This window comes from Trichechus manatus, unplaced genomic scaffold (assembly GCF_000243295.1).
Source record: "Trichechus manatus latirostris isolate Lorelei unplaced genomic scaffold, TriManLat1.0 scaffold00050, whole genome shotgun sequence".
Lineage (NCBI taxonomy): Eukaryota > Metazoa > Chordata > Mammalia > Sirenia > Trichechidae > Trichechus > Trichechus manatus.
The window spans coordinates 5,285,468-5,312,564 of NW_004443986.1; the positions used below are offsets into that span (position 1 = coordinate 5,285,468).

The window sequence follows — 27,097 nt, forward strand, 5'->3', positions numbered from 1 at the left end:
TGAAGATAAAAGACCACAGCCTTCAGTATGGATTACACCTCAACATAAAGAAAACAAAAATCCTCACAACTGGACCAATAAACATCATGATAAACACAGAAAAGAGTGAAGTTGTCAAGGATTTCATTTTACTTGGTTGGCTCCACAATCAACGCCCATGGAAGCAGCAGTCAAGAAATCAAATGACATATGTCATGGGGCAAATCTACTGCAAAAGACCTCTTTAAAAGTGATAAAGAGCAAAGACGTCACTTTAAGGACTAAGGTGCACCTGACCCAAGCTATGTTATTTTCAGTCGCCTCATATGCATGGAAAAGCTGGACAATAAATAAGGAAGACTGAAGAAGAATTGATGGATTTCAATTACTGTGTTGCTGAAGAATATGGAATATACCATAGACTGACAGAAGAATGAACAAATTTGTCTTGGAAGGATAGCCAGAATGCTCCTTAGAAGTGAGGGTAGTGAGACTCTGTTTAACTTTGGACATGTTATCAGGAGGGACCAGTCCCTGGAGGAGGATATCATGCTTTGTAAGGTAGAAGGTCAGTGAAGGAGAAGGAGACCCTCAATGAGATAGATTGGCACAGTGGCTACCAACTCTTGTGAGGACGGCACAGGACTGGGCAGTGTTTCATTCTGTTGTACATACGGTTGATGTGAGCCAGAACTGACTCTACAGCACCTAACAACAACAAAACATTACTTCATTATCAACATAGAATATTTTAAAAAATTACAGTTTTCCTGAGAAATGGCTTCTCATCGGGGTTTTTAATCTGCATTTATTTGACTACTAATTAAGTTGGATTTTTTTTAATAGTTATTGGTTCGTGAATTTATTTCTTTGTGTTGTTTAGTCATGACTTTTACTCAAAAAAATACTAATTTTTATGTGACATATGAAAGTTTAGTATTTTTAATCTAATAATAAAGTTTTTTATGTGTTAATTATATTGTCCCTTGGTATATTTGTTGTTATTTTCACTCTAAATATTGTTTTCCCAATGAAATATTTTGTACCTAGAATAAGCTTTACGGATCTCTCCATTCTCAGAAATCTTACAGCATTTATGGTCTTACTCCATAATCTTAATATTTCAGTCCCTGTTACACTGTGTTGTTCATTAATAGTTTCTTTCATATGAATCATTGATCTCCAGAGATAGTATCTTACCAACAGGAACAAGAGAATATGTTTATCACCATTCGTAGACGTGTAATTGATACTGCATTATTTAGCTTCTAATTTGCTTCTGAGATTGTCTCTATGCGTATGCCCATCAAAATATATAGCAAATTAACTCATCTTGTGCTAATTACCATAATATACTGGAAAAATGTATGTGCATTTAAAGCCTTAAGGAATATTTTTCTTGATATTATCTTTATACTTGCAGTGAACTATTTGAAAAAAAAAAATTCCTAGAGCATACTAAAATTATTTCAGAGGTTTTAAGATTGTGTACTAAAGAAGAATTCTCTTTTGAGCATATTGCTTGAATCATAGTTAAGTGAAAGGTGGTTACCATCTGATAACCTCCTTTGGTGTGAACCATCTGATAAATGATTAATTTCATGTCAAGCAATCCTACTATTCTGAGCGTGATGCCTTTGTGAGGATTTATAGTTCCCTGCCTTCATGCTGGAGTTACTTCAGCTTTCTGTGATGCATTCCAACTAATCTAGAGGTTAAGACATTCCTTGATCATGGATAGATATGATTGCTACTCAGCCCTGGAATTCTTTATAAAATTCCAGAGCATGGCCTAGAAATTGACTTAGGGAATCCAATAAAGTTGCAAGCCTTGGCAGTCATCCAAGCTAAATTTATAGACTGGAAGAAATATGGGCTTTCCATTGTTCTCTTTTTCACCTTTCTGGGATTTCTTTTGTGTGTATGTGAGTGTGTGAGTGTAAATTTATCATTTTGCTGACATTGGAGTGGAAATAACCATTGAGGGGATCCAGCTAAAGAATTTTTACCTTGGATCTTCTCTGGTCTCTCCGCACTTTGACCCAAACCTGCACCAAGAGTGAATTTCTTCTCCCTCTGTAGGATGTTGATGTCATAAAATAAGAGGTTGTTCTTGAAAATGAATCATGCTAGTACAACAGCTGAATGTGTGTTTGCCAGCTAGGTACAACTCCCAAACCCTGTTCTTCCCCTGGCTTTGTGGGAGCCTTCTTTTTGAGACAGGATCTGAGAAAATGTAATCATATATGTTGTTTCTGTTCATTGTATGAAGTAGTAATGAGGGCAAGAAAACAGGCTCAGCCGCCTCTAATGGGCTTCGGTGTATTTTGTGTGTGCCTGCTGCTCTGTAGCACATGGAGATCCACGCACTGCCCCCATATCTGATCACTGAAAACCTATCTTGTTCTTACAGAATGGATTTGCTGTTGTGAGGCCCCCAGGCCATCACGCGGAAGAATCCACAGCCATGTAAGTACCAGGGACTGTTGCCCATCTCTAAGCGCCACGGTTCCTGGCAGTCACCTGCCCCGTGCATGTCTCTGAAGCCTCTAATTGTTAGCAGATGGACTGAAAAATCTTGCGAGGTACTCCCAGAAGCAGATTTATGGCTTCAGAGATCATATAGCATTTTAAAAAAATGCTCTGAACATTATTTATAATGGTTTTCCTGGCTGATTTGCTTTCTTATTTCTCTGTTCTTCTCTATTCCGCAGGGGGTTCTGCTTTTTTAATTCAGTTGCAATTACCGCCAAATACTTGAGAGACCAACTAAATATAAGCAAGATATTGATTGTAGATCTGGTATGTATTCCTGGCCAGAGCTGCATTTTCAGTGACTCTGGATAAAAGGAGTAAATTTGTATTTCTCTGTCTGGCTGTCTTGCTTTTAGCACTTGCAAACAACTGAAGGGTGCGTTTCCTTTGAATGTGGAAACTCATTAAATTCAGGATTGCAGTTCTGAAACCATAAACATTCACGTTTTGCTTTCATGGTGTTAACTGCAATTTAATGAGAAGAAGGCGCAGATCAGGGCAACTTTTATGATCCTTAAATGAATTGATACTTCCACAGTTAAAATAACCCAACAGAACCTGAATTTACTTTTCCCTGCAGAATATGGACTTTAAATAGTCAGATGTGCTGGAAAGAATGCTGTTGCTTTGGTTACCAAATTGGCCACTTCCCCTGGTTAGCAATCATGTTGCTTGTTGTGCAACAGTGGTATTATTAAAACAAGTCAGCATGTCATTCTTTCTGAAAAGATCTCAGATCCTGGATGCCAGTTTGAGATGACTCCCTGCAGGAACCCTGAGTGATTAACAGCCAGAGGCATTAGATTAGTATTGCATTTTAACATGATGCATTCTTACACAATAGTTATAATTTGTTTAACAAATGTTTATTTAAATGCAGATGACACTTGGCATGTTGTCTATAGTATATTCATGAATAATGAGCTGGAGATTTGCCCCATACAAAAAGGACCAACCCAAGAAAGGGCGAAAGAGAAGTGAATGGTGATTTATGAGCCCCGCTTTCGGTTTGCCTCCAGTTCACGAGGAGGTGTAATAGGTTGTCTGACAAAGCATAGACAGGAAATGAACCCTGGCATCCAAACCGAACCTGCTACATCTGCACTTAATTAATTTTTGCAGGTGATAAAAGATTTAAAGGCAAAATATGTTAAAGGTTTTTTTTTTTTTTTTTTTTGAAGTGCAAGGCGTAATAGTCTAAATCTTGTTCGTATCTGCACTCATAATTAAATCTTATTGGGAAGTTGTGGCCTCACCATCCAGCCCTCTGATTCCGTTAAGCGCGCACACCAAAGGGTTGAGAGCACAAACAGATCCATCTGAGGAAATACTTGGTTGAGTTAAAATGACGACAAAAGGAATGAAAAACTGATAACCATTTCTAGTGCTTGCTTGGAATGAGTGTTATTCACACCCTGTATTAGAGCTTTCCTGTAAGCAGTTTGGTGTGGACGCTATTGAAGCCCTTTTTTCCGTGTATATTTCCCAAACATGCTTAAGTTTCACGTGCAGGTCGTAGTTCACCATTAAAGAAAAGTGTTGAAGGCTAGATGTACTACAGGAGCAAGGTCTTAAAATTTTACAAAAATGAGGACATCAGTACCTATTTTCCCATGTACATACAAAATGGCATTTTAAATAAATCATAATTACTGTTTTGGATGATTTATAAGATATTGAATTATTTTGAAAATGTGATTTGATTAACCCTCTTAGTATGTTCCTAATACTGTTAGTTCTGTAATAGAAAGACAAGCCAAAAATTTGAAGAAAGGATAACAGATGAAGATCAGAATTACGGGAAAATTTTTTTTCTAAGTTACTAATTTTGTCAGAATTATGTGGGAAGAGGATTGATAAATGGTGTGCATCCTATCCTTAAAAATCTTTTAGTATTTACTTTTTGAGGAAGCTCTTCTAACTACCAGTTTATGATTCTGTGAAGATAATAACAGTTAAGAGTCCGCTTTGAAAGCACATTTGTGAGATCCAAATGCAAAATTAGTAAATTGTAGAAAAGACTTGAAAGCTAAAATGCCTATCTTGTGGTACATGGACACTTTGTACCTCAGAGGATTTGTGTTTAAAGTTTTGTTTTTGTACATTAATATAAGGAATAATAGACTGCTGGAGGTAATTTGGTCAGATTTATAAAATAAATTAGTTGGTAGTCCTGAGGAGGTTCCTGCAAGCTTACTGGCCTTTGATTATGAATTTATTCCATTATCCAATCATAAAGGATACTTATTTCCCAGCAGGCTGTAGCAGACAAGAAGTTTTAGTTTCAAATTCTCTAAATATATGAAGTTCTATCCAAAGGGTTGCCTCTAAGATCACCACCAGCTCACATATACTTACTTACAAGTCTTCCAAATTCTGCAGCTGCAGCGCTACTTTGAGGAAATTCCCCTGTTTCTTCCAGCTGCTGAGAAGGAAGTTTTAAAGTGCCACGTGGCGCTGAGACATCCGTTCTCCCCGGCTGACAGGTCTGTTCTGTAAGTTAGCAAAGGAGACGAGGTGAAGGTTCTTCAATGGCTGACGAAATTTATTCCTTTATATCTGATGTCATTAATGTTAGCTAGTGAGTGTGAACTAGCTCCACAAATTCTTGGGCTGACAGAGAGCAAATCTACTCCATTGTCCGGCAGCTCGTTTCAGTATTTTTAATATGCCTGGTAAGTAGAGAAGGTCCTTGGGTGGTGCAAACCATTTGCACTGAACTGCTAATCGAAAAATTAACCGTTCAAACCCACCCAGCAGTGCCACGGAAGAAAGGCCTGGTGATCTACTTCTGTGAAGATTACAGCCAAGAAAACCCTAGGGAGCTTAGTTGTTCTGTAACACATGGGATCACCACGAGTCAGAATTGACTCCATGGCAACAGCTTTTAGGTTAGTTAGTAAGTAGGGGAACGGAGTTCTGATTCACCTTTTAGGTTAGTTAGTAAGTAGGGGAACAGAGTTCTGATTCACCTCCTACTCGGGGCAACAGCCAAATGGCAAGGAGTTGAGTATTTTCAGCAGGAATGATTCTGTTTGATCTGTGAAGGTCATCCATTCCAGTTTTCCTTCTGGGGAAATTCCAAAGACATTCAGAGTGGTGAGGAGAGGGAGCAGGCACAGCAGCTTGCTTCTCAACTGATAGGAGACTAGCCATTGTATTTAGGGCATTACCCTGTCTTAGAAGTAGGATTTGCCTCTATGACTCAGGTAGCTTTTATGGAATATGATTTTTTTGTTTGAAAACAATACCTTTTTAGGCTTTTCATAGAAAAGAAAAGTTACTTCAAATGCCCTTAGATTTTTAACAATTTCATTTTTGGTCGGGTACATTTAGAACTTTGTCACAAATTCCTTTCCCAAATATTTCTGAGTGATGACCTTAACCAGTAGAGTGTATGGCTTATTCAAAGATATTTTAATATAATAAGGAATAATATATTGGTTCTAAACCCTTGTATAAAATCTATTTTTGCAGAATTGTTTTAAGTAGTAAAATACTGAAATAATTCTTCCGCATTTCCCAGCATCTTAGATACAGGGTCTATTTGGGGGGTTTCAGTGATTCAGTTTATTTAATTTCTATAGTAATTTCTCACAATCTTTTTCTTGTGTTAGTCTGGTATAATTTCTCACGGATGCTAGTGTTTTATTGCTGTGGAGAAACAATACTCAGAGCATTCCTGAGCAGGCAGTACTTAGTATGAATATTTTATAGCAAAGAAAGCTGAAATAAAAAATTCTCAAGGTTGTTGCCCAAAATGAAAAGCATACTAGGACTTACCTTTATCTCTAAATATTTCATGAATGTAAGTACAGGATCAAGGATTGCCCAATATTAGAATAGATTTTTAGATTTTAATAAATAATGTTGGTTGGAAACCTTGCTATGCTATGGACAAGAGTGTATTTCTTATTCAGAAATTTATGCACTCATGATTTTATATATAAGATAAATTAGCATCTTTTATTTAACATTCTTAAATAATTTTTACCAAGTCGCAAAAGAAACAAAAGCAATCAGGGCAGTGTTGCTCTGCTTTGCAAAGTGTGGATACATTTATGCCCGGAGCACAATTTTTCTTACAATCCTGACTAAAAATTCTATTGTGGAGCCGAAAGGCAAACATCTTTTCCCTGTTGCTTTTCCAAGTATTTTGTTGTCTTTGTTGTACATCCTCTAGGTATCCAGTGGCAACCTCAGAAGACATTGTGGCTTAAATCGTTTCAGTTTAGTTCACGTAAAGGAAAATCATTTTGCTGTATCATCCTTTGTTTCCTTTGAACATTCAGAATTATGGGATTAGGTAGTTTCAGTTAGCTATTTTTTTGTGATGTGTATGCCTTTATCTGGAACAGGTTTATGGGATAATGCATATCTGTCCAACATTTTATGATTCCCTGATTAATTTTGGATATGTGTACTATGTATAAAACGGGGAGGGGATCAGTATATGTCTATACTGTGGATAGCAAGCTTAATGCAGACTTTCAGAACCCACCAAAAGGAGGCTTGGCAGTGTCTAGTGAAAGAATTCTGGGCTGGAGGTTGGAGACAAGCTGAATAAACCTCAACAAGGAACAAAAATGATTCATAATCTCACCTCACAAATCTGCTAAGAGGATGACAGAGATAATGAATTTAAGTGTAAGTTAACATTGTAATGGTTAAGAGTTTGGCCTTTGGAGTAAGAAGTGGATTCAAGACCCAGTCTTGCAACTTACTCACGGCAGAGTCTTAGTAAGTTACCTAAACTCTCTGAGTGTCAGTTTACTTATCTATTAAGTTAGAAGTAATAACACATCCCCAATATGATTATTAAATAATCCACACAAGGTGTTTAATATCGTGCCTGACTTATACATGGGAGGAATTTTTGTTGAAATTAGTGTGACTCTTACTGAAATAAAATAATGAAAATACAACATAAACATAGAGTTACAAGTTACCAACTTTTTTTTTTTAATAACAGAACCAGAAACTACATATAAGCTGAAGATGTAACAGTAGTATTCTATAGGTTATTCACTTTAAAGAGTGGTCCATTTTACTTTTGTTCCAAATATAGGAAGTATATTAATTTATATTCTTAACACTTGAGGTCTTTCAGTGAAGACATTTTTAAAAATGCTGTTTTCTTTTTCACATCATACATAGGCTTCTCCATTTCTCATGTGAATTCCTACATATGTCTATTTCATAAAAAATAAGAAAAAAAGGACTGTGAAGTTATGAATCATCAATCATTATCACATATAAATGTCCCAAAAGTTTTTTACTTTTGTCCATCTATTTTAATGGCACAGGCTTTATTTATTTATTTATTTATTTTGAGTGGGAGGGAGGAGTGGTGTGAATAAAGAAGAAAGGACAGGAAAGAGGCTGGGAAGAGAGCCATGATATAATATTAAAATGAGGCAGATTGGACAAGATTGCGTAAAGCCCCATGCCATCTTTCTTTGGCCCGACTGATTTAATAGCTAATGAGCTCATGCTCCCGTGTCTTCGACTCTTGCCGTCATGATTTTACCAAAATGAAATATGAAGTCCTTTTTGCATCTGGCATTCTCTTTTGAAGTGATTCTAACTGCTGAGGGATTGCTACCTGAACTGAATGCCTCAAGAAAGCCAATTTACTCAGCTGGTTGCAAAGCCTTTGACCTCAATGGTGGGACTTGGCAAATCAATGCATACACGTTTGTTTAGTGTTCTGTCAAGAATTGCGAAAATGCTCTCTAAGCCATAGATCCTTCTGCAAAATACTAGTTTGTAGTTTAAACATTAGTCTTTCTTCAGAGGCCAATGAGGCTAGTTAATTAAGCCTGAGGGGTTATGAACTGTTGGCAGTTAATAAGTCATAAAATTCCTCCATAAAACAGGATGCGAGATTCCATCACTGAAGCAAAGAGTACAAAGAGCCGGTGTATAAATATCTAATTGTACCAAAGGACTGGGCTTTCTCAATGACTGCTCATCTGGAGTCTCCAGGGGATGCTCGCTGTGGTTTCCTGATTTTTTAGAAGCCAGTTTAAAAAATGAGTGCATTAAAGGGTAATTTGCCTGAAAGTTCAGGAAGTAAAGGGGTGATATAGAAGAAGGCAGAAAGGGAGAAAGAAAAAGAGGGACATAGTGAGAAGACAAATTGAGAAGGAGGGTGGGGTAGAAAGACAGGGAACTAGGAATCAGAAAGTTTGTCTCCACATGGACTTAGACATGACTGTATTTGTCATCTGTTTTCTTTTCCCTGTAGGATGTTCACCATGGAAACGGTACACAGCAAGCCTTTTATGCTGACCCCAGCATCCTGTATATTTCACTCCATCGCTATGATGAAGGGAACTTTTTCCCTGGCAGTGGAGCCCCAAATGAGGTTCGGTTTATTTCTTTAGAGCCCCACTTTTATTTGCATCTTTCAGGTAATTGCATTGCATGATTACCCCTAATTTTCTTGTCCTTTGCTGGTGTTTTAAATTACACAAGATTACTGAACTGTCCCCCGGGACCAAGAACCAGTGCAGAACAAGTGCATAACCCAGAGCACTGGTTGTCAGGCAAGGCTGGGCTGATTTGCAAGTTGTTTGATGTTTGTTTCAAGAGCTCACATGTGTTTGTTTATCCTCTCTTCTTGCTTTCTTCCCTTTGCCCGCTTCTCTACCCATGGTGGTGTGTTTTCCTCTTCCCAGGTTGGAACTGGCCTTGGAGAAGGATACAATATAAATATTGCCTGGACAGGTGGCCTTGATCCCCCCATGGGAGATATTGAGTACCTCGAAGCATTCAGGTTGGTAGTTCTCTTTCTCTCTCAAAGTGGCAAATTGAAAAACATGTCCACTGAAGCCACATCAAATCTAAAAGTGAAAGACAAATTTCTCACTAAGGTAAAGTAGCAAAAAAGAGCTGGTATATCAAAGCTTCAAACAAATGTTTGATTTTGGTGAATATTGCTGCATACACACATAAGAAATATGTGTAAGAAGAAAAAAAAGGTCTATCAAGACCTAGTTTTAATTACTCGGACATATTGACGAATGACCCACACATACTCTGTGCCTTCCTCCCTGGAAAGATTTTATTATTAAATAGCTTTGGAAAATCCTGCCTGTGTAACATATCACATGATTTACAGTGTACATCAGCCTATTAAATGCTCTGAGAAGTCCTTCACTACCTATTTAACTGTGTCGAATGGGCATTTCACAAACATTATTGGAGCACAGAATTCTTTTTGCACATAGCAGTTCTTAGCATTCTTACCTCTGAGGAGTTAGCTCACTTTAAGGAACATTGGCCCAGGTAATCTCATTTGATAGTAGAGTAAATGACTTTTGTATATTTTTCCTCTCTCACTAAACATCAGCTAATTAATTGGGTGTTTAAAGTTCCTCTACAAAATGTAGGCTATAAACGCAATGTATATTTTTATATACACACTGCATTCTGCTGTGTTTTCCTAAGCAAAGAACATTCAAAATTAATTTAAGCAAGAAATACAACAAATTCAAAGCTTTCTTTTTTGGAGATGGAGTTTTTTGTTTTAAAGGACATTCCTTCTTGGAATTAAAGAAAAAAAAATTAGTACTTAGAAAGGCCTCTGTTTTAAAGGGAAATATCTGATTGTGTCAATATGTGTCTCACTTGCAAGATTTTAGACGGAGAATTTAATGTATTGCAAATGCATCATTTTTTGAATATTTTGCTTAATTGAAAGAAAAAGCAAATAACTACATGATAAGAAATTTTAGAAATATTCCTAGCTTTAAAATTTATCGTTTATACATTCCCAAGGGAAAAAATCCTGTTGCTAATGTGTTGTGCACAGTTGATTCTTATTAGAGTGTCATTGTCATTTCTCCTTGGAGACCAGGCCCTGGACAACTGATAAAAAAATACTTTTATTTAAAAAAAATACATTTAGAAGAAATATATTTGGCTTGGAATTCCTAGATACAAAAGACAATTCTACTCATATTCCAGATTTGTACTTCGAAAAAAAAAATACATGTATCTACAAGATTTATAGAAAAACAATAGCTGAAATAAATTTATTTACGTAAGACTTGGGTTGTCTGTGAAGATATTTTGGAAGAATTAGCAATAAAACTTAAACTAAAAAATTATATTAAGAAACCATAAGGGTTTCAGTTTTATGAATTTGGTTTGCGTATATTTGAAAATTGATAGTCACTATTACTTGCTTAAACTCTAATGGGATAGAAGACGTTAACATTATGTCAGGTATAAAATTTTGTGCTTTCCAAGTTAACCTGGTAACTTGTATAACACACATTAACCTCCTGACCCTACTATAGCAAAATGTTGTATCTGTTGATCTTCAATAAAGAATTCTTGGATTTTTTTTTTAAATGCTTGTAATACTATGTGTAGTACTATAGCTTTACATTAAAATGGATCATGTAGGCACAGCAGGGAAGCACAAATATTTTTTTAAAAAGAAGCCCCTTTTTTAAAAGAAACTTTTTTTTTTTTAGAAGAAACCCTTTTTCACAACCATTTTCATTAAATAATGTAGAAACATACTGAGTGCACCTACAGGTCATTATTTTGTGATTGAAATGGTAAATGAATCAAGTGTTCATGAAAGTGGCTGAATGTCCTCAAAAACTGCACCTTCTCCTTGCCTTAAATGTGGACTCTTTACTTTAGCAAACTTTTCTAAACTTCCTAGTGCATTCACCATACCATACCTACCATGTTTAGAAGAGAAGCACCATTATTTAGCTAGGCTGCAGAAATTCAGATTGCGGCTTTAGCATTCATAGTTGTATAAACACCAGATTTAAACAATAATAATTCTGTTAATTCTGAACTATACCAAGTTTGCTATTCAACATGTATGGCTAGAAGTACTCATGAATTTGTTATGAATACACAAAGGAAGTAAGTCATTCATTCAAAAAACATTTATTGAGCACATATTATATGCCAGGCACCATGGTAAGCACTTGGAATTCAAAGCCGTCTTTGCTCTCCGGGGTCATAATAGAAGTAATGATTAACGTTCTAGAGAAAAAATGTGCTTTGAGAGAGAGGGTAAAATGTTTAACTCTTCCTGTAGAGATCAAGAAAGGCTTCACCAAGTGCTGTTCTACCTGTGCTTTCAAGGATAAGCAGTAATTTTCAAGGGGAAAAGAAATTGAAGTAGGAGAAAATTCATTCTAGGCAGAGAGAATAGCCTGAGAAAAGCATGGAGTCATGAAATGATCTTGCTCTGTTGGCACAAGGGCATAAGGGTAGGATAGGGTGGCAAGAATGTGAATCATACTTCACAAAAGTTTTTGAAAGCAAATAACTGCCCATGTAAACATAGAAGTGCCTCTGTATATAGGGGCTTTAATGAGATAGACTTCCAAATAATTTCTGATATAGTAATATTTTATAAGAATGTCTTTCTTAGTATAGCCCTTGTTTTCCAGTGTTGACATGAATGGATCTTTTTGGCATCTGTATGTGGGTGTAGGAAATGGAGTGGGGAAAAAAGTAAAAGCTGTTTTCTCTTTTTTTTCCTTAAGTTTTCAATGTTTCTGGACTGTAGTAAATAGTTTTGAAGGGAAAGTCTCCCTCTGAAGCTATATCTATAGTGGCATATAAGCATGGCTACTTATTTTCCCAGTCAAAATTTGTCCTACATGTTGCCTTTCTGGTTTTCATTAGGCACTTTTTTCCTATGTCAAAAAGAAAACCATTGGCAATCAAAACATTTTTAAGTTTGCTCTAAGTTTTACATATAACTTTGAAAATAGAATGTTGTTGTTCTTAGTGCCGTCAAGTCGGTTCCAACTCATAGCAACCCTACGTACAACAGCAACACAGCCTGCTCCTGTACCATCCTCGCAACTGTTGTTATGCTTGAGCCCATTGTTGTGGCCACTGTGTCAATCCATCTCATAGAGGGTCTTCCTCTTTTTTGCTGACCTTCTACTTTATCAAGCATGATGTCTTTCTCCAGGGACTGGTCCCTCCTGACAGCATGTCCAAAGTATGTGAGATGAAGTCTTGCCACCCTTGCTTCTAAGGAGCATTCTGGCTGTACTTCTCCCAAGACATATTTATTAGTTCTTCTGGCAGTCCATGGATATTCAGTATTCTTCACCAACACCGTAATTCAAAGGCATAAATTCTTCTTTGGTCTTCTTTATTCATTGTACAGCTTTTGCATGCATACGAGGCTATTGAAAACACCATGGCTTAGGTCAGGCACACCATTGTCCTTAAAGTGTCATCTTTGCTTTTTAACATTTTAAAGAGATCTTTTGCAGCAGATTTGCCCAATGCAATGTGTCTTTTGATTTCTTGATTGCTACTTCCATGGGCGTTGATTGCAGATCTAAGTGACATCTTCAGTCTATTTTGTCTTTTATCATGAGGTTGCTTATTGGTCCAGTTGTGAGGATTTTTGTTGAGGTGTAATCCATACTGAAGTCTGTGGTCTTTTATCTTCAACAGTAAGTGCTTCAAGTCCTCTTCACTTTCAGCAAGTAAGATTGTATTTAAAGCACGCAGTATCGCCTTGTTCTATTCAAACGACTGCCTCTTGGTCTAGGTACAGGTTCCTCATGAGCACAGTTAAGTGTTCTGGAATTCCCATTCTTTGCAATCTTATCCATAATTTGTTATGATCCACACAGTCAGATGTTTTTCCATATTCAATAAAACACAGGTAAACATCTTTCTGGTATTCTCTGCTTCAGCTAGGATCCATCTGACATCAGCAATGATATCCCTTGTTCCATGTCCTCTTCTGCATCTGACTTGAATTTCTCGCAGTTCCTTGTTGATGTAGTGCTGCAACCACTTTTGAGTGATATTCAGCAAAATGTTACTTGTGTGTGATATTAATGATATTGTTAGATAATTTCCACGTTCTTTTGGATCACCTTTCTTTAGAATGGGCACAAATATATTTTAGATGACTGGTTGTTTTTCCACACAGTTATCATTTATCCCTGAAATAATAGGAGGATATACTTTAGATTTTTCACCAGAGTTTTTCTTATATTCCATAATATCAAATATCTTTTATGTTCACCTAAAATATATTTCCAAGGTTATCATTTTATAAAATAATTATAGCTATTTTTATTAAGCTCTTGTGTGCCAGGTCCTAGGTTAGTAACTCGACAGGCATTACATTAATTCTTAGGTAGATTGTATAAGCTGCAGAATTACTAATGGAAGGGCCTTGATTTGAACTCAGTTCGTGGCTCCTAAATCAATGCTGTTCTGTCATACCACACTAACAGTGTAGTCTACTGCTTATAATTTTAAGACTAAGGTGTGATAGGGCACAGTGAACATTTACTGAAATGTAAGACCTTCACCCTCTGACCTAACTTTCAAATGCTTATTGCACAGTATGACAAAAAAGAACTATTCAATAATATTTGCTGAATGAGTGAATCAATGAATGGGAGAAGAGAGAGGAAATGATGTCAACTAGAAGAGGAGCATTGAAAGTCCCTTGTATTAAGTGGGCAAAAGTCTGAGGGAGTTACATGAAACCTATCACTTGGCCCCTCCAGGAGTATGTTTTATAATGAACTCTGGATACCCATTCACTTGGTTATAAGAATGTTAGACATCTTCTCTTCATTAAACAAACGTTTTGCAGAATGCTGCCACTCAGTCTTACTTCTAATCATTTTAAAAGATTGTTCCCATTGATTCTATGTTCTCCATGGTCTCTAGATGAGCACTGGACACATTATATTTTTGTAAAGACTACTTTTTGAAAAGAGTCCTGCAAATGCTAAAGATAATAATTTATATAAGACCATTAAATGGTTGTTTATGTTGAACAAGAGATAATATGAATCTCATGCTTCTAATTAAATCTAATAATGAAAATATCTCTGAGTGTTTAAAATGAATGAGTATCAGTTTCCAGCGTAGGAGTAGGATATTAGTAGCCCCTGAAATTATGCCTATTTGACTGACTGAATGAATGAGTGAATGAATGACAATCTCTGTGTGACCTTTTAATTCCAAAAAAGAAGTACAAGCCCCTTAAATTCGGAAGGTTTTGATGAAGTAATAAATGACCCATTTGGCATATACCAAGGACTAGCTAAAAGAGTGGCATTGAATTTTTGATCTGGATTCCTTAGATGCAAATAGTACTACTGCTGCTGCCAGTTGCCACTGAGTGAACTCTGACTCATAGCAACCCCATGTGTGTCAGAGTGGAATTGTGCTCCATTGGGTTTTCAATGGCTTATTTTTCAGAAGTAAATCACCAGACCTTTATTCTGAGGTTCCTCTGGATGGACTTAAACCGCCAACCTTTCAGTTAGCAGCCAAGCACATTAACCGTTTGCACCACCCAGGGTTCTGATTTAAAAAATTACAACTCACCAAGCCAGTCTTTAACTACCTTAATAAATATTTGTTACTGATGAAGTTTTCCAAAGTATACAAGATCCATAAATATCAGCTCATTGTGGATGTTCATCTTAGGGGAATACTCTGAGCAAGGATGATTTATTTATGAAGTTGTCAGTGTGCCATCAAATAAAGGAATTTGAATGAGTTGCTTGATCTAGGATATAAATATTTAAACAAATTTTTTTGGTAAGCTACCAATTTTTTTTCTTTTCCTTTGCTTATGAACTGTCTCTTTAATCAAAATGATTTGTCTTTTAAAATGTATCCTTTGCTAAAATACTTTGGTCATATAACCAACTAGAAATTTTTTTTACTTAGTGTTTTTGCTACATAGTCAAAGTAGTTGAACTAGTTGAGCACATAAAAAAAGCCTGTATCTCTTTTTCCTGTCTTTGGTTCATACCTATTTGTTTTAATGGTGTAAGCAAATTTCAATTCCATTAATACCAAACTATAATTTGGAAATCTAACCAAATATCATATATAGTCTCAGTGAATGAGTCCTGTCAACTTCATCCCTGATGCAGAGTCTTTAAAATGGGAATCATAGATTTCTATGATTTCAACACTGCTATGACAAAAACAAAAATATATATTCAGTTTGAATGCATAACAGTAGAGTCTTTCATTGTCATATTCGTAGAACAAACATTTTTTCAGACAAATAGCCAATAACATCAGCTTAGAGTGTTCTTATAGTGGTTGAGTTTACTACGGAATGATGATAGAGCATTTGGGGCAGGGAGCACATAAATAAGTACAATATTTTATTGTTACTTTATCAAGTATGCCATCATTATTCTAATAAATGTTAGAGGACAGTCTTCTAAATATTCTTGTTATATATATAGACCGAAAAATAAGTTGCTAATTTCTATCTAAGAAATGAGTTGCAACTATAGTGACTTTCTCTCATTTTATTGGTAGAGATAACTAAGTAAATGTTTTTATGGTTATTGTGTTTTTTTATCATATTTTAATATAATATCATGCTACGATAATGGAAAATAATACCTTTGTAAAACAAAATATAATGATCATAGTAATATAGTCATATAAAACATTCACTGGAGACTTACTTTTTTGCTTGGTGCTCATTTCTTTTCATCTTTACAACACGTTCTTGAGTTAAGTGCTCCCATTTTCCAGATGAGGGTACCAAGCATTCTGAGTTTTAGCAAGTTGCCTGATGTCACAGAGTTGGTAATTGGTGAGCAGGGACTCTGTGACATCAAGTGGAAACAGAGCTCCTTTGGCCCCAAATCATAAACTATAGTTCCTTTGTCAAGTGTAGGGGATGACAAAACAATAACATAGTAAGAACGTCTTTGAAAAGACATTTCAGACTATTCAACATTTAGTTGGGACATCTAAATTTGTAACACTATTTTAAAATTGAAAAATAGCCCCTAGATTTTCACTACCCTTGGGTTATATAATAGAGGCCCTGGGTGGTGCAACGGTTTATCACTTGACTACTAACCAAAAGGTTGGTGGTTTGAGCCTGCCCAGAGGCACCTAAGAAGAAAAGCCTGGTAATCTGATCCCAAAAAGTGACAGCCATGAAAACTCTATAGAGCTCAGTTCTACTGTGCAACACATGGAGTCTCCACAAGCCAGAATTAACTCGAAGGCAACTGGCTTGGTTTTGGTACCATATAATATCTCCAAGCCCCTTCTCCTTGTGCCTTCCTGTCATCTGACGTACTAAGAGAACCAATCATTTTAAACTCCTTTAATTTTTCTTTCTTTTGATAAACACACTATTTACAATAAGAAATATATTTTTTGTTTCTTTGTAAAAAGATGTATTTTCTTCTTATGTATACATTTAGATTTTTTGAAGGAATATGAAATTGAATTTGAGTAATCCCAAATTAAATTTTAATAGAACGTGTGGTGATAAATGAACTTTTAGATCCAATTTTGAAATAAATAATGATTTGTTGTCATCTAAAAATCATACCTAATTCTGTAAAATGATTTTGGGTATTATTATGTCTATAAGAACTGTGGTTGATGCTTCCCAGTCTTGAAATGGTTTCACAAATGTTAGTGACAGCCAGTATAGTATGGTCATGATATTATGTATTTTCCCAAGGAGGTCCAAGACATTTTGGGGAAGAGGGTAGAATTTCTTGAAACAATTTGCCAATATGAAATACTGTACATATCAAATTGGTCCTACTACCATCTTTCCCAGACCATTTATCATAGCTCACAAATCAAGCCCACATTTTCTCTTTCTGAAAGAGGTGGCTAATAAAGAAGAGGTGGGCTTCAAATACAAACTTGTCAATCAGTCTTGGGAACAAAGCAGTAATGATTTTCATCCATTAATATTTTATTTCAGTGAAGAACACTACATATGAATTTAATGCTGGTTGATCTACAATTTTATTCATTGTTCAGATTCTATTCTCTCTACTTCATTCAGCATGTTAAGATGTTTCAAGGAGTTTTATCAGAACAGGTCACAAGAAAAAGATCCGTAAGAATAAATTTTAGAAAGCTGTCAACCCTATCTGCTCTTTAGTGTCAGGAATAAGCATAGTTTAAGAACTTTTTTCTCTCTCTCTCTCATCTGTGGAACATATTGTACCAATTTTCGTCAAAAAAATTACAATTTCTATAGGTGTGTGTCTCTAGATACCCTTAGAATTTCTGCTCTTTGACCCTGGGAGTAAATTGATCTTATGCACACCTGTCTTCCTCGGGAAACTTGCAAACTTCATTTTTGAGCTGAGCATCAAAGAGATATGATATTATTAGACAGTATAGAGCTCAGGTAAAAGGCCAGGAAATATTTTGAAGAACTTGAAGTTTGAAAAGCGAATGATACTATCTGCAACGAAGAATAATCAGCTATTTAAAATAGATCAAATGCTACAACATGTTTTTTTTATTATTATTTTAAAACATCAGATCAACTATAAAAAAAATTTAAGGCAACATTTTTTCTTCATGCCTTAGAACAGTTCTGAGGCCAAAAATCTCCAAGAATTTACTGTAGCAGTTATACAGTTCTCCGAATAATATGAGTGGCTATGTTTAATTAGCTCTTTTCCCTAGCAGTTCTCCAAGGAAGAAGGTAATTTGTATGCCTAGAAAGGATTTGTTTTTATTTTCTAGATGAAATACTGGATTATAAAATCCTTGCCTTATACAAAATCTTCCCAACGTATGTGTAATACTCAAAGATATCAGGATATGAAATCTTTCCACGAAATACTATTGTGAAGCTTTCAAGGCCACAGATAGCAAATCTTTCAGAATGTCAAGCAGCTCAGATCAGTTCATCTGCTTAAATCATCTCATTTCATCTAATAATGGTGGAATTGTTGTAAAGTTAATTATTATAGCCAGAATCGGAGATAAATGTAATGAAAAAGTTATGGAGCCACACTTCTTTCACAGTATTAGTGAATATTTTAAATTATCCTTAATTTTCTGGCAAGATAGAACACTGATCAAAATAAAAGTCACTTCCACTCTACTTCATTAAACCCTCTCAGCTATTTATTAACCAAATGTCAATGCCTTTGAGTATTAGAGTGGCTATGTTTTTTTGAAACTAAATAACTCCTCTCCCTTTCTATGACTTTATACCAAAACTTTATTATAACTAGATTTATTGAGATGACAATGTGAAAAAAAGAGATAGAATTTTTGTTTTAATATACCATAAAAATAAACTTGTAGTCCCTTTTTTGAGAAGTAGGTAAGTGTAATGGTTTCCTAATAGGAATTTGTTTATTGACTTTCCCAAGTGGAAGAATTGTCCTTTTGGAAGTTCTTTTTAACAGAAAGTCTGCTCAGCTGTTACTTCTGAGGTGGAGGACTGGAGTTCACAGTATTTTCTGGTGGACAAGACTTTCAGAAAGATGTTCAAGTCTTTGCATGACATCAAACATCTGGATGATAGACTCAATTTTCCATTTTTCATCCAAATGTTTTGATGTCATGTAGATGAAACTTGTAAATCAACATCTGTTCTCATTTATGGAGACATTTAAACTCCTCTGGCACTCTTCTAGAAGGGTGAGTACTTGTCCTTGTATCTGTTACACATCTGCCCATCTTTCTTGTGGGCACCGCAGTACGGGGTATTGATTGGCTACACATCTTCTCTTCCAAAGAGTAGCATTGCTGCTGTAAACCTTATGGAGGGCAGCGAGCTTATAAACTTTGTACAGATGCTTCTTATGGAAAAGGCTTAGAAAATAACATTCTTGCCATTACAGTTCATGTTTTGCAATTTAAAAAGTGGGTGGGAGAAGAGGAGAGATAAATGATTCAGTCAGCTTTCAAGTTCTGCAGAATTTTAAATCTATCTTCATCTCAATGTGAGGATATTTAGCATTCTAAAACAACTGTATCAAAGGCCATCAAGAAAATACCACCTACATATTGTTGATCGTTCTTGTTAGAGATACATATTGTTGTACTTGAGAACAAAATGTAGGTCCATCTAGGATACATATTTTTGTTGGCTTATAACTTCCTGAAATTAAAACAATGTTGGAATTACTGAAATGGACTGAATATCAAAAACAAATGAGCATTTTTACTGTAACAGCAGACAAAAAACCCATTGCCTTCGAGTTGATTCCAACTCATAGTGACACTATAGGGCTGAGTAGAACTGCCTTCATAGGCTTTCCAAGAAGTGGCTGGTGGATTCAAACTGCTGACCTTCTGGTTAGCAGCTGTAGCTCTTAACCACTGTGCCAGCGGGGCTCCTAACTGTAGACAAGAGGCAAGGAAATAAGGAGGAGTTTATTTGGAACTCAAGGCAAGAATGGAGCAGATTTGCAATTTCAAAGTTTTGTAGCTTAAAGAGGCCTTGGCCTCTCAACTCCTCTTGGCCTTTAGTTTCAGAAAAAGTCTCTTAGACATGAGAGCTACTACACTACACCAGGCCTCTGACTTGGCTTTAAGTACCCAAGTCCTCTACCTTGCACAGGTTGCTGACACTATTAAGTCCCTTTTATGTTCCAGAATTTCCAAACTGCAAATACCATTGCAGAAATTATTCAGTGATACATGACTGTTCAATAAATAGAATTACACTAAGTGTCACAGCCCGTGGAAAAGGCAGGGACAGAAATAATAAAATGTGGTGTGTGGCGTATTTTACTAATTCAGTTTAAATTATCTGATTAAGTCATAAACTATTCAGAAAACTGAAATCTGCCAAAAGTTTGTTAATATTTTGAGAATGTGACAATTGATAAAAAAAAATCAAATGATTACATGTAGAATCCAAATGAAAAATATTGACTTAATTAAAGAAGGATCACTTACCTGCTAGCTTACTAGTGCCAATATTTTTTTAAAGTTAATGAGTTAGCATTTCCTCTATCTGTCCTCTAAAATAGCAATGATATATACTATATTTGATATAATTCTCTAAGCATGCCTTTGAAGAAATAAGAATGTAAAGAAAGCATCTCCTTGTCAGAACCTAGCATAAAATCCTGCTCCAAGCCTGAAGGGCTTATATGACCCGATTTAAAATTTCATCGCTTTATAATAACTTTGGAGACTGTATTGTTCCCTGTAAAATACACACATGTTCTCCTTTGGAAAGGCTCCAGACTGTAACTGAACCACGAGGTTGCCCCCTGGTGCTTTATGTATTATTTAATTGTTTGCCTTTGGTGGATGTTTTTATTAAAAGCCTATTATTTAGGATATGACCAATGTGTCATTTTAAGAGCAACAGAAGCAGGGCTGTTCAATCCCATAGCTCTTTTTCATAGGTGTGTTAGCGAACACTGGATGCAGCTAATGAGACTGCAGACATTTTTCCTTGCAATACTTCAAAAAGAACAACAACAACAACACAAAACCCCAGGTTTTTATTTTCCTCCAATAAAACATAACTGGATTGGCTAGAAGTGCTGTGTGAGTCTGCGTGGACAAGCCTGGGCATGTGGGAAGAGAGGTATCTGTGTGTGTCCATAGGCTCTGTCCGTGTTTTGGTATAGGAAGTTTGTCTGGAGTTACATGCACTTTAGTACACATAACCATGTCAAGCCTGACAGCATGGGAGGCAGGGAAGTCCATGTGTTAGAAGGATAGTGGTGGGCTTTCTGGAGTGGTTACCGAGCTTGTGTATTCTTTAGTATATATCAGACTACAAAGAAAGTTCTTAATGCCCCCACCCCCACCCCCTTTCACAGTCCAGTTGCAAGAGGATTGCAAGCTCAGATCATGTTGAATATAAGTTAGTTTTGGGAAAAGTTTTTAATTCAGTTATTTTCATTCTACAAATTTTTCTCCTTCCTGAATATTTTCTTGTTTTCTGAACTGACATTGTATCACTCACTGCACTCTCAGAAGTTGGCTCTGGAAAGAATTCACAGTGTTCACTAGCAGGTCCTTGCCACAAAGAACAACCAAGAGTTGGATCAGTTGTCTTCTCAAACTAGCCTTTGCAACTGTGACCCACCCTCAGGCAAAAAACGTAAAGGCAATGTACCTTGATACAATTTCTAGGACTTAAATGATCTCATTAAACTCCCCACTCTAGATATCATGTTGACATTTGAGGAAATATGATTATTGACAAAATGTAAGCCTGTTGTTATACACTATATCACTTCAAAAGGAGAAAGGCCATTAGGACATAATTACATCAGAAACAGTATACACATTTCGCTGGTTTATAAACTGTCACTTTCAGAAGTATGAAGACATATAAAAGTTTCCAAAGGTTCCATTATGACCCTATTTCCAACAGTATTCTCTGACAAACTAAATAAATTACTGCATGTATTGGACCTTTGAGGCTTGGGGCAAAGAATGGAAAAATTATTTACAAAAGCTTGAAAATATTTAATCACTAGAGGCAGGGGGGCAACGGTGTTTTAATTAGCAGGTCCTCGGGCCATTGGCTGACTGGAGGCTTTCTCAAACAACCACACAAATGCACTGAATAGCTGTTTGCCAGCCTTAGGGTCAGGCCTGAGATGAAACAGATAAGATAATTAGCTCTAATGAAATCCAGAAGGCCTTGGCTTTCTTGTTTGAGCTTGGATTTGAAAAGTGCGTGTGGAAGTGAGGCTTAATTCAAACCAGAACTGAGCTAGGGCCCATTTCTCAGTGACTTTGATATTGTTTGAAGTTCTAAAAGTGTTCGCCACACCACTGGCCTGCTGGGCTGGGCCTCCCTGGTACCCTTAATTACTAAGCTTTATTGCTGACTTTACTACACAGGAAAGGGGCCATTATATGTTCCATCAACATCAGCTCTTCTCAGATTGGAGGAAAGGGCAGGGTTAAAGGCCAGTGTAGGAAGGCAAAAACTTCACTTTGAGGTAGTCAGATCATTTACCAGTGTTGAATTTCACCGTTACGCGCATACATTCCTTACAACACAGAAGCCCAATTTCCATTTTTTAAACAAGTGATTACTTTTCAAAACATTTTTGTTTGTGCCTTTTTTTTTTTTTGCAAAGAGAACATTTACTTTCAGGGGCTGCAATGATTGCACATGATATATTGAAGGAAAAAAAAAAAAACCCTCTCAACTGATATCACACCAGAAAGGTCTGGTTGGATTCTGTAATAAGGTGGATTATTATTAATGTCCCTTTGACGTGGAAATAAGTGAGGAACCCTGCTGTGGTGTGAGAGTTGTCCTAACACCCTGAGGAATAAAGACCCCTCTGGAGACTCTACAAAATTAAATCCCAGCTTCTAGAGTCTCTTACAAAAAGGTTACACAAAAGTGGCTTCAATCCAGTGCTAAGCCAAGAAGCAAAAATGAGGAAGTTTCACTCTTAGGGGTCGGTCATGGTGTCACCAAAGATTCTGTCTTCCGCGAGCTCACTGCTGCTCCTCTCTTGGTCCAATTGGTCAAGATGGATTATGCTTCTGAGTGAATTCATAATTATTCAACCATTAGCCTTCTCAGACAAGGAGGTATGGTCATGCTATGAAGGCCAAGGAATATGAAGTCCAGGCCTATTTCCTGCCCTTTTTCACCTTTTGGGTAGAAAAGTCATGAGTGAATCCATGAGACTTGGCTCATTATGGAAAAAAAAAAAAGTCGATCATTTTTGCATTTAAGTAAATTGACGTTAATGTGTTTCAATTTCATGCATGATCCTGGTGACCCCTCATTTGGTATTCCTTTTTGAAGATTCTTATGCACAGATTTGACTGGCCACTAGCGCTCCACCAGGATGATGTGTTTTGGGCCTAAGGAACCATATCGAGAGCCCAGAGAACTCAGTATTGGGAAGACAACTGAACTTCCACCCTTTGCCCTCCTGTAAGAGAAATAATGAGGCCCTTGACAGATTTTTGGAATCCCTGGGTACCACAAATGGTTAAGCGCTCAGTTCGAATCCGCCCAAAGGCACCTCAGAAGTAAGGCCTGGCAGTCTGATTCTGAAAGGTCATAGCCATTGAAAACCCTATGCAGCACTTCTGCTCTGAAACACATAACTGACTCAACAGCAACTGGTTTCGTTTATTTTTATTTTTTTTGGTTTTGACAGATTTTTGCCAGTGAGGAACATGATGTCACTTCAGACTAGAAGAAAGAAGCATAGAATACTCAGTTCATTCAAAATATATTTATTTTCATTAAGCACAAAAAAGTTCTTGGGAGACCAAACAACCCAATAATGGTTCTAAATTTGAGGTACCAAAAAAAAAAAAGTATTTGCCAAACTACATTTTGCTAAATGCTAGATACAGGAGATATTAATAACTATTTCTCAATAAGAAAACATATTCTGTGGTGAAAATCTCTTGAAGATATATGATTTGCAAAAGTTATTAAAGACTTTAAGAAATCCAGCAGTAAGGAAATCTATTTTATATTATTTAACTCATTTCCGAAAACTATTTGAACATGGAACTCTCCCTCTCACTCGGCTTTTTTCTCCCAAAATATATATTAGTACCATGGGAAATGAGCATTTCACAGAACACAGTTTGAAAAATCCTGATATATAGATAGAAAACTTGGTGGGCATTTTAAACCATTCACCATTAGTTCAACAAACATTAATCGAATACCTGCTGGATAGTGATGATACAATGGTAAATGAAACACATCTGTCCTTAAGATTCTCACAGTCAAGCTAAGCAAAATGAAATAAATGCAATGTATATTATACATTGTGATCATATACTATCACATAAACTGAACACTTCAGTGAACTCTGTTCTACAGATTCTTTTTCATTCCTCACTGTTTGGATCTGGGTAGCTCTTAGATAACACACCATCATAAAGACAAAGGAAGAAGGGAGGGGAAACAGAATCAACAAGAGACGAGGAAAAGGGAAAAGAGGGTCAGTTTCCTTTGATATCTCTTTTAAATAACTTTTAAAAAAATTTTCTGAGGGTAAAGTTACTGCCATTCAAAATTATTACAAATTAGTGATATTTTACATTACTGCATGTCTTTTGTTTCAGCTTAATATGTGCACATCTCTCAAACTTACTGTAGATCAGATATGATACATTAAAAACATGGATTTTTTATAACTCTTATAATTAGCAGCTAATTGTAGTGTGAACATATAATTGGTTTTATGATTAAATGCATTTGTGGAATTAGAAAGTTTAAGACCTCATTTGTTATTCATGGCTATGTGTTGTTGAGGGAAAAAAAGGAGAGAATTGATTTAGTTTATGTCAACAAGGGAGAGTTTCAGTAACATGAGTGCCCTTTGAGATGAGAGAGCACCCTCTGAAATAAGATAGTATGCATAAAAATGTATTACTTTTGCTGGTTCAAAAAAAAAGTAGCTTTGGAAGTATACCCTGTAGGTATCATGGTATAGCAATGTCATTTTTTATTTCAAAAAATAATGGTTCTAGGTGTACAGATGTTCTGAACTTTACTGAACCATAGCCTGTGGTTATCACGTATTTATTCTAAAGATATCACAGCTATCAAAGCAATAAGTCAGCATATGTCCTTAAAATGCTCTTTAATTTTACTGTATATATACTGGTACTCAACCAACTTGTAGGGTCACTATGAGTCAGAATCTACTGGACAGCAGTAGGTTTGGTCTTGTTTTGGACTCAACCAGTGTCTTTAGGATGCCCATTTAGGCCGAAATATATAAATCATGAAAAAGAAAGAAAAAGCCTAAGTAAAAACACACAAATAAACAGATAAACAAAGTATTATTTGCATCAAAACATTCAGAAGTCATAAAATAGTATTAAGATATGTGGGCCTGTGTCACATAGTATAGGTTCGAACAAATGGTTTTCTTTAATAACACAAAAGAATGCAGCCTTCCTTGGTTAAACTGTTTTTCCAATATGCTGAGTAGGGGTGTGCTTAGAAAATCGTAGCGTGAATCAATGGCATGATGCTCCATGTTGTACTCCTTGTTCTGGGAGATGTAGACAGGTGATGACTATCTCTTCCCAAAATGAGAATTGAGGAAACAATCCCTCCCTGGATTAAACCTATAGAGCACATCCTTCCATGAACCACCAGTAGAATTATCCTGGGCCCAACAATGTAATGAAGCGTTATTCTTCCAAAATCTCAAAAGCTCTGTATGCATTATAATATTTTATTAGTCCCCAAACCTCCTTATGAACTGGACAAGGTGCTTACCAACATCACACAAGAAATTAGTGGCAGGGCTAGAGGAAAAGCTTGTATATTCCCTCCCTATTAATTCAAAATAGGAAACTGAGTGCATTCCTAAGACAAACGTGAGTGGATTTAGAAATATACTGAGAAGTAATGTATTCTTGTGGTTACACAACTTCAGTTTTTCCAGCAGCAGTCCCTCTTCTCTTACCAGATCCCTACCAGAAGCATCTGGGCAGCAGTATCCGCCTGCCCTGTTTTTTTTTTTTCTGGTGCTTTGCTTTATTATTGTCTCTAAGTAATTATCAACCTTTACTTGCCTTCCCATGAAGCTGCATTTTTAATTTTCAAAGGATGAATGTGAAAGGTTAAGATCTGGATTTATGTGATGTAATTTTTCTGAAATGTTAGTTGGTATATTAATTTATATTACATCATCCAATCAGCTTTTTTAAAACTCCATTTACATCAAATGCCTATAATTAGGCTGTCTTTTAAAATATTTTTATGAAAGCACAGCATTTTTCATTTTCTTTCTTTTGTGGAAACATCAGCTCAAAGTTGGTTTCCTGAATGCTTAGATTCATTAAACTTTCTTAACCTTTTTTAATACAGAACCAGCCACGTAGCAATGTCTCCTTCCCTTCTGGCAGGCAGGTACATGCCTGTGGGGAAATATCATAGAACATGAGGTTGATTGGAAACTTTTCTTCCAAAATGAACTCTCCTGACCTGGTTGCTGAGGGGTGCAGAAATGGCACAGCCCAGTTCTGGCTGCCTGATCAGTGTCTGAACTTAGTCTTTGGCGCTTTGAGGCATCCTTCTTTCATGAGCGTGGATGCAAATAAAGCTGCCTTACAAGTAACTGACCTCCTACTGTGTGCTCAACTCTGAGCTAGCTGCTGTGAAAGAGGATGCAGGAGTCCATAGTGGTCTCTCTAGAGGAAATTACAGGCCTGATTGGCAGTGAAAATAACTATGAGATAATTAGAGAATGAAAAAAAAAAAAGCCAAGAGTAGAACCACCCCATAGAGTTTCCAAGGCTGTAAATCTTTAGAGAAGCATATCTTTCTCCCTTGGAGGGCTGGTGGGTTTGAACCACTGACCTTTTGGCAGCAGTAGAGCACTTTACCACTGAGCCACAACAAAGCATGAAATATGGACCATGCAGTGGGAGAACATAGGTAAGGGAAAGGGACACCAATCGAAGCTTTATAGCAGCCCGCATCTTCTGCAGGCACTTACAGGAGCCTGGGGATGATTAGTCAGGGAAGAATGATTTCACACAGTACAGGCATGCTATCTTTCCTGTTTGGGGCAGACCCCAGTTTGTGGGCCTTAATCTTGTAAAATTTAGGGGACTCCCTTTAAGAGAAAAAATACAAAGGTAAAAATTCAAAAATAGGTGCAGGGCCTCAGAGAAAAATCCATGATAGTGAGGGACTATGAAAATTAGGCTCCATTAGTGTTATGATAGATATACCTTGGATCGTACATACCTCATGCCCTGTATTGCCATTAATTGGTATGCAGCATCTTATACAGCACACTCTGTAAGGAGCCTTGGTAAAGTTAACGGCTATGCTGGGCCA

The 27,097-nt window shown here is 36.4% G+C and overlaps 1 protein-coding gene across 1 annotated transcript in view; it reads left to right on the plus strand.

Annotated features, from left to right (window-relative positions):
• The window catches only part of HDAC9 (histone deacetylase 9), a 700,487-nt gene that overhangs the window by 485,743 nt on the left and 187,647 nt on the right, over positions 1 to 27,097 (plus strand). The window contains exons 18-21 of the mRNA XM_004377428.2: positions 2,393 to 2,448; positions 2,694 to 2,781; positions 8,765 to 8,884; positions 9,198 to 9,295. Coding sequence (XP_004377485.1) covers positions 2,393 to 2,448; positions 2,694 to 2,781; positions 8,765 to 8,884; positions 9,198 to 9,295 — 362 coding nt within the window. The remainder of the gene's footprint in view (positions 1 to 2,392; positions 2,449 to 2,693; positions 2,782 to 8,764; positions 8,885 to 9,197; positions 9,296 to 27,097) is intronic.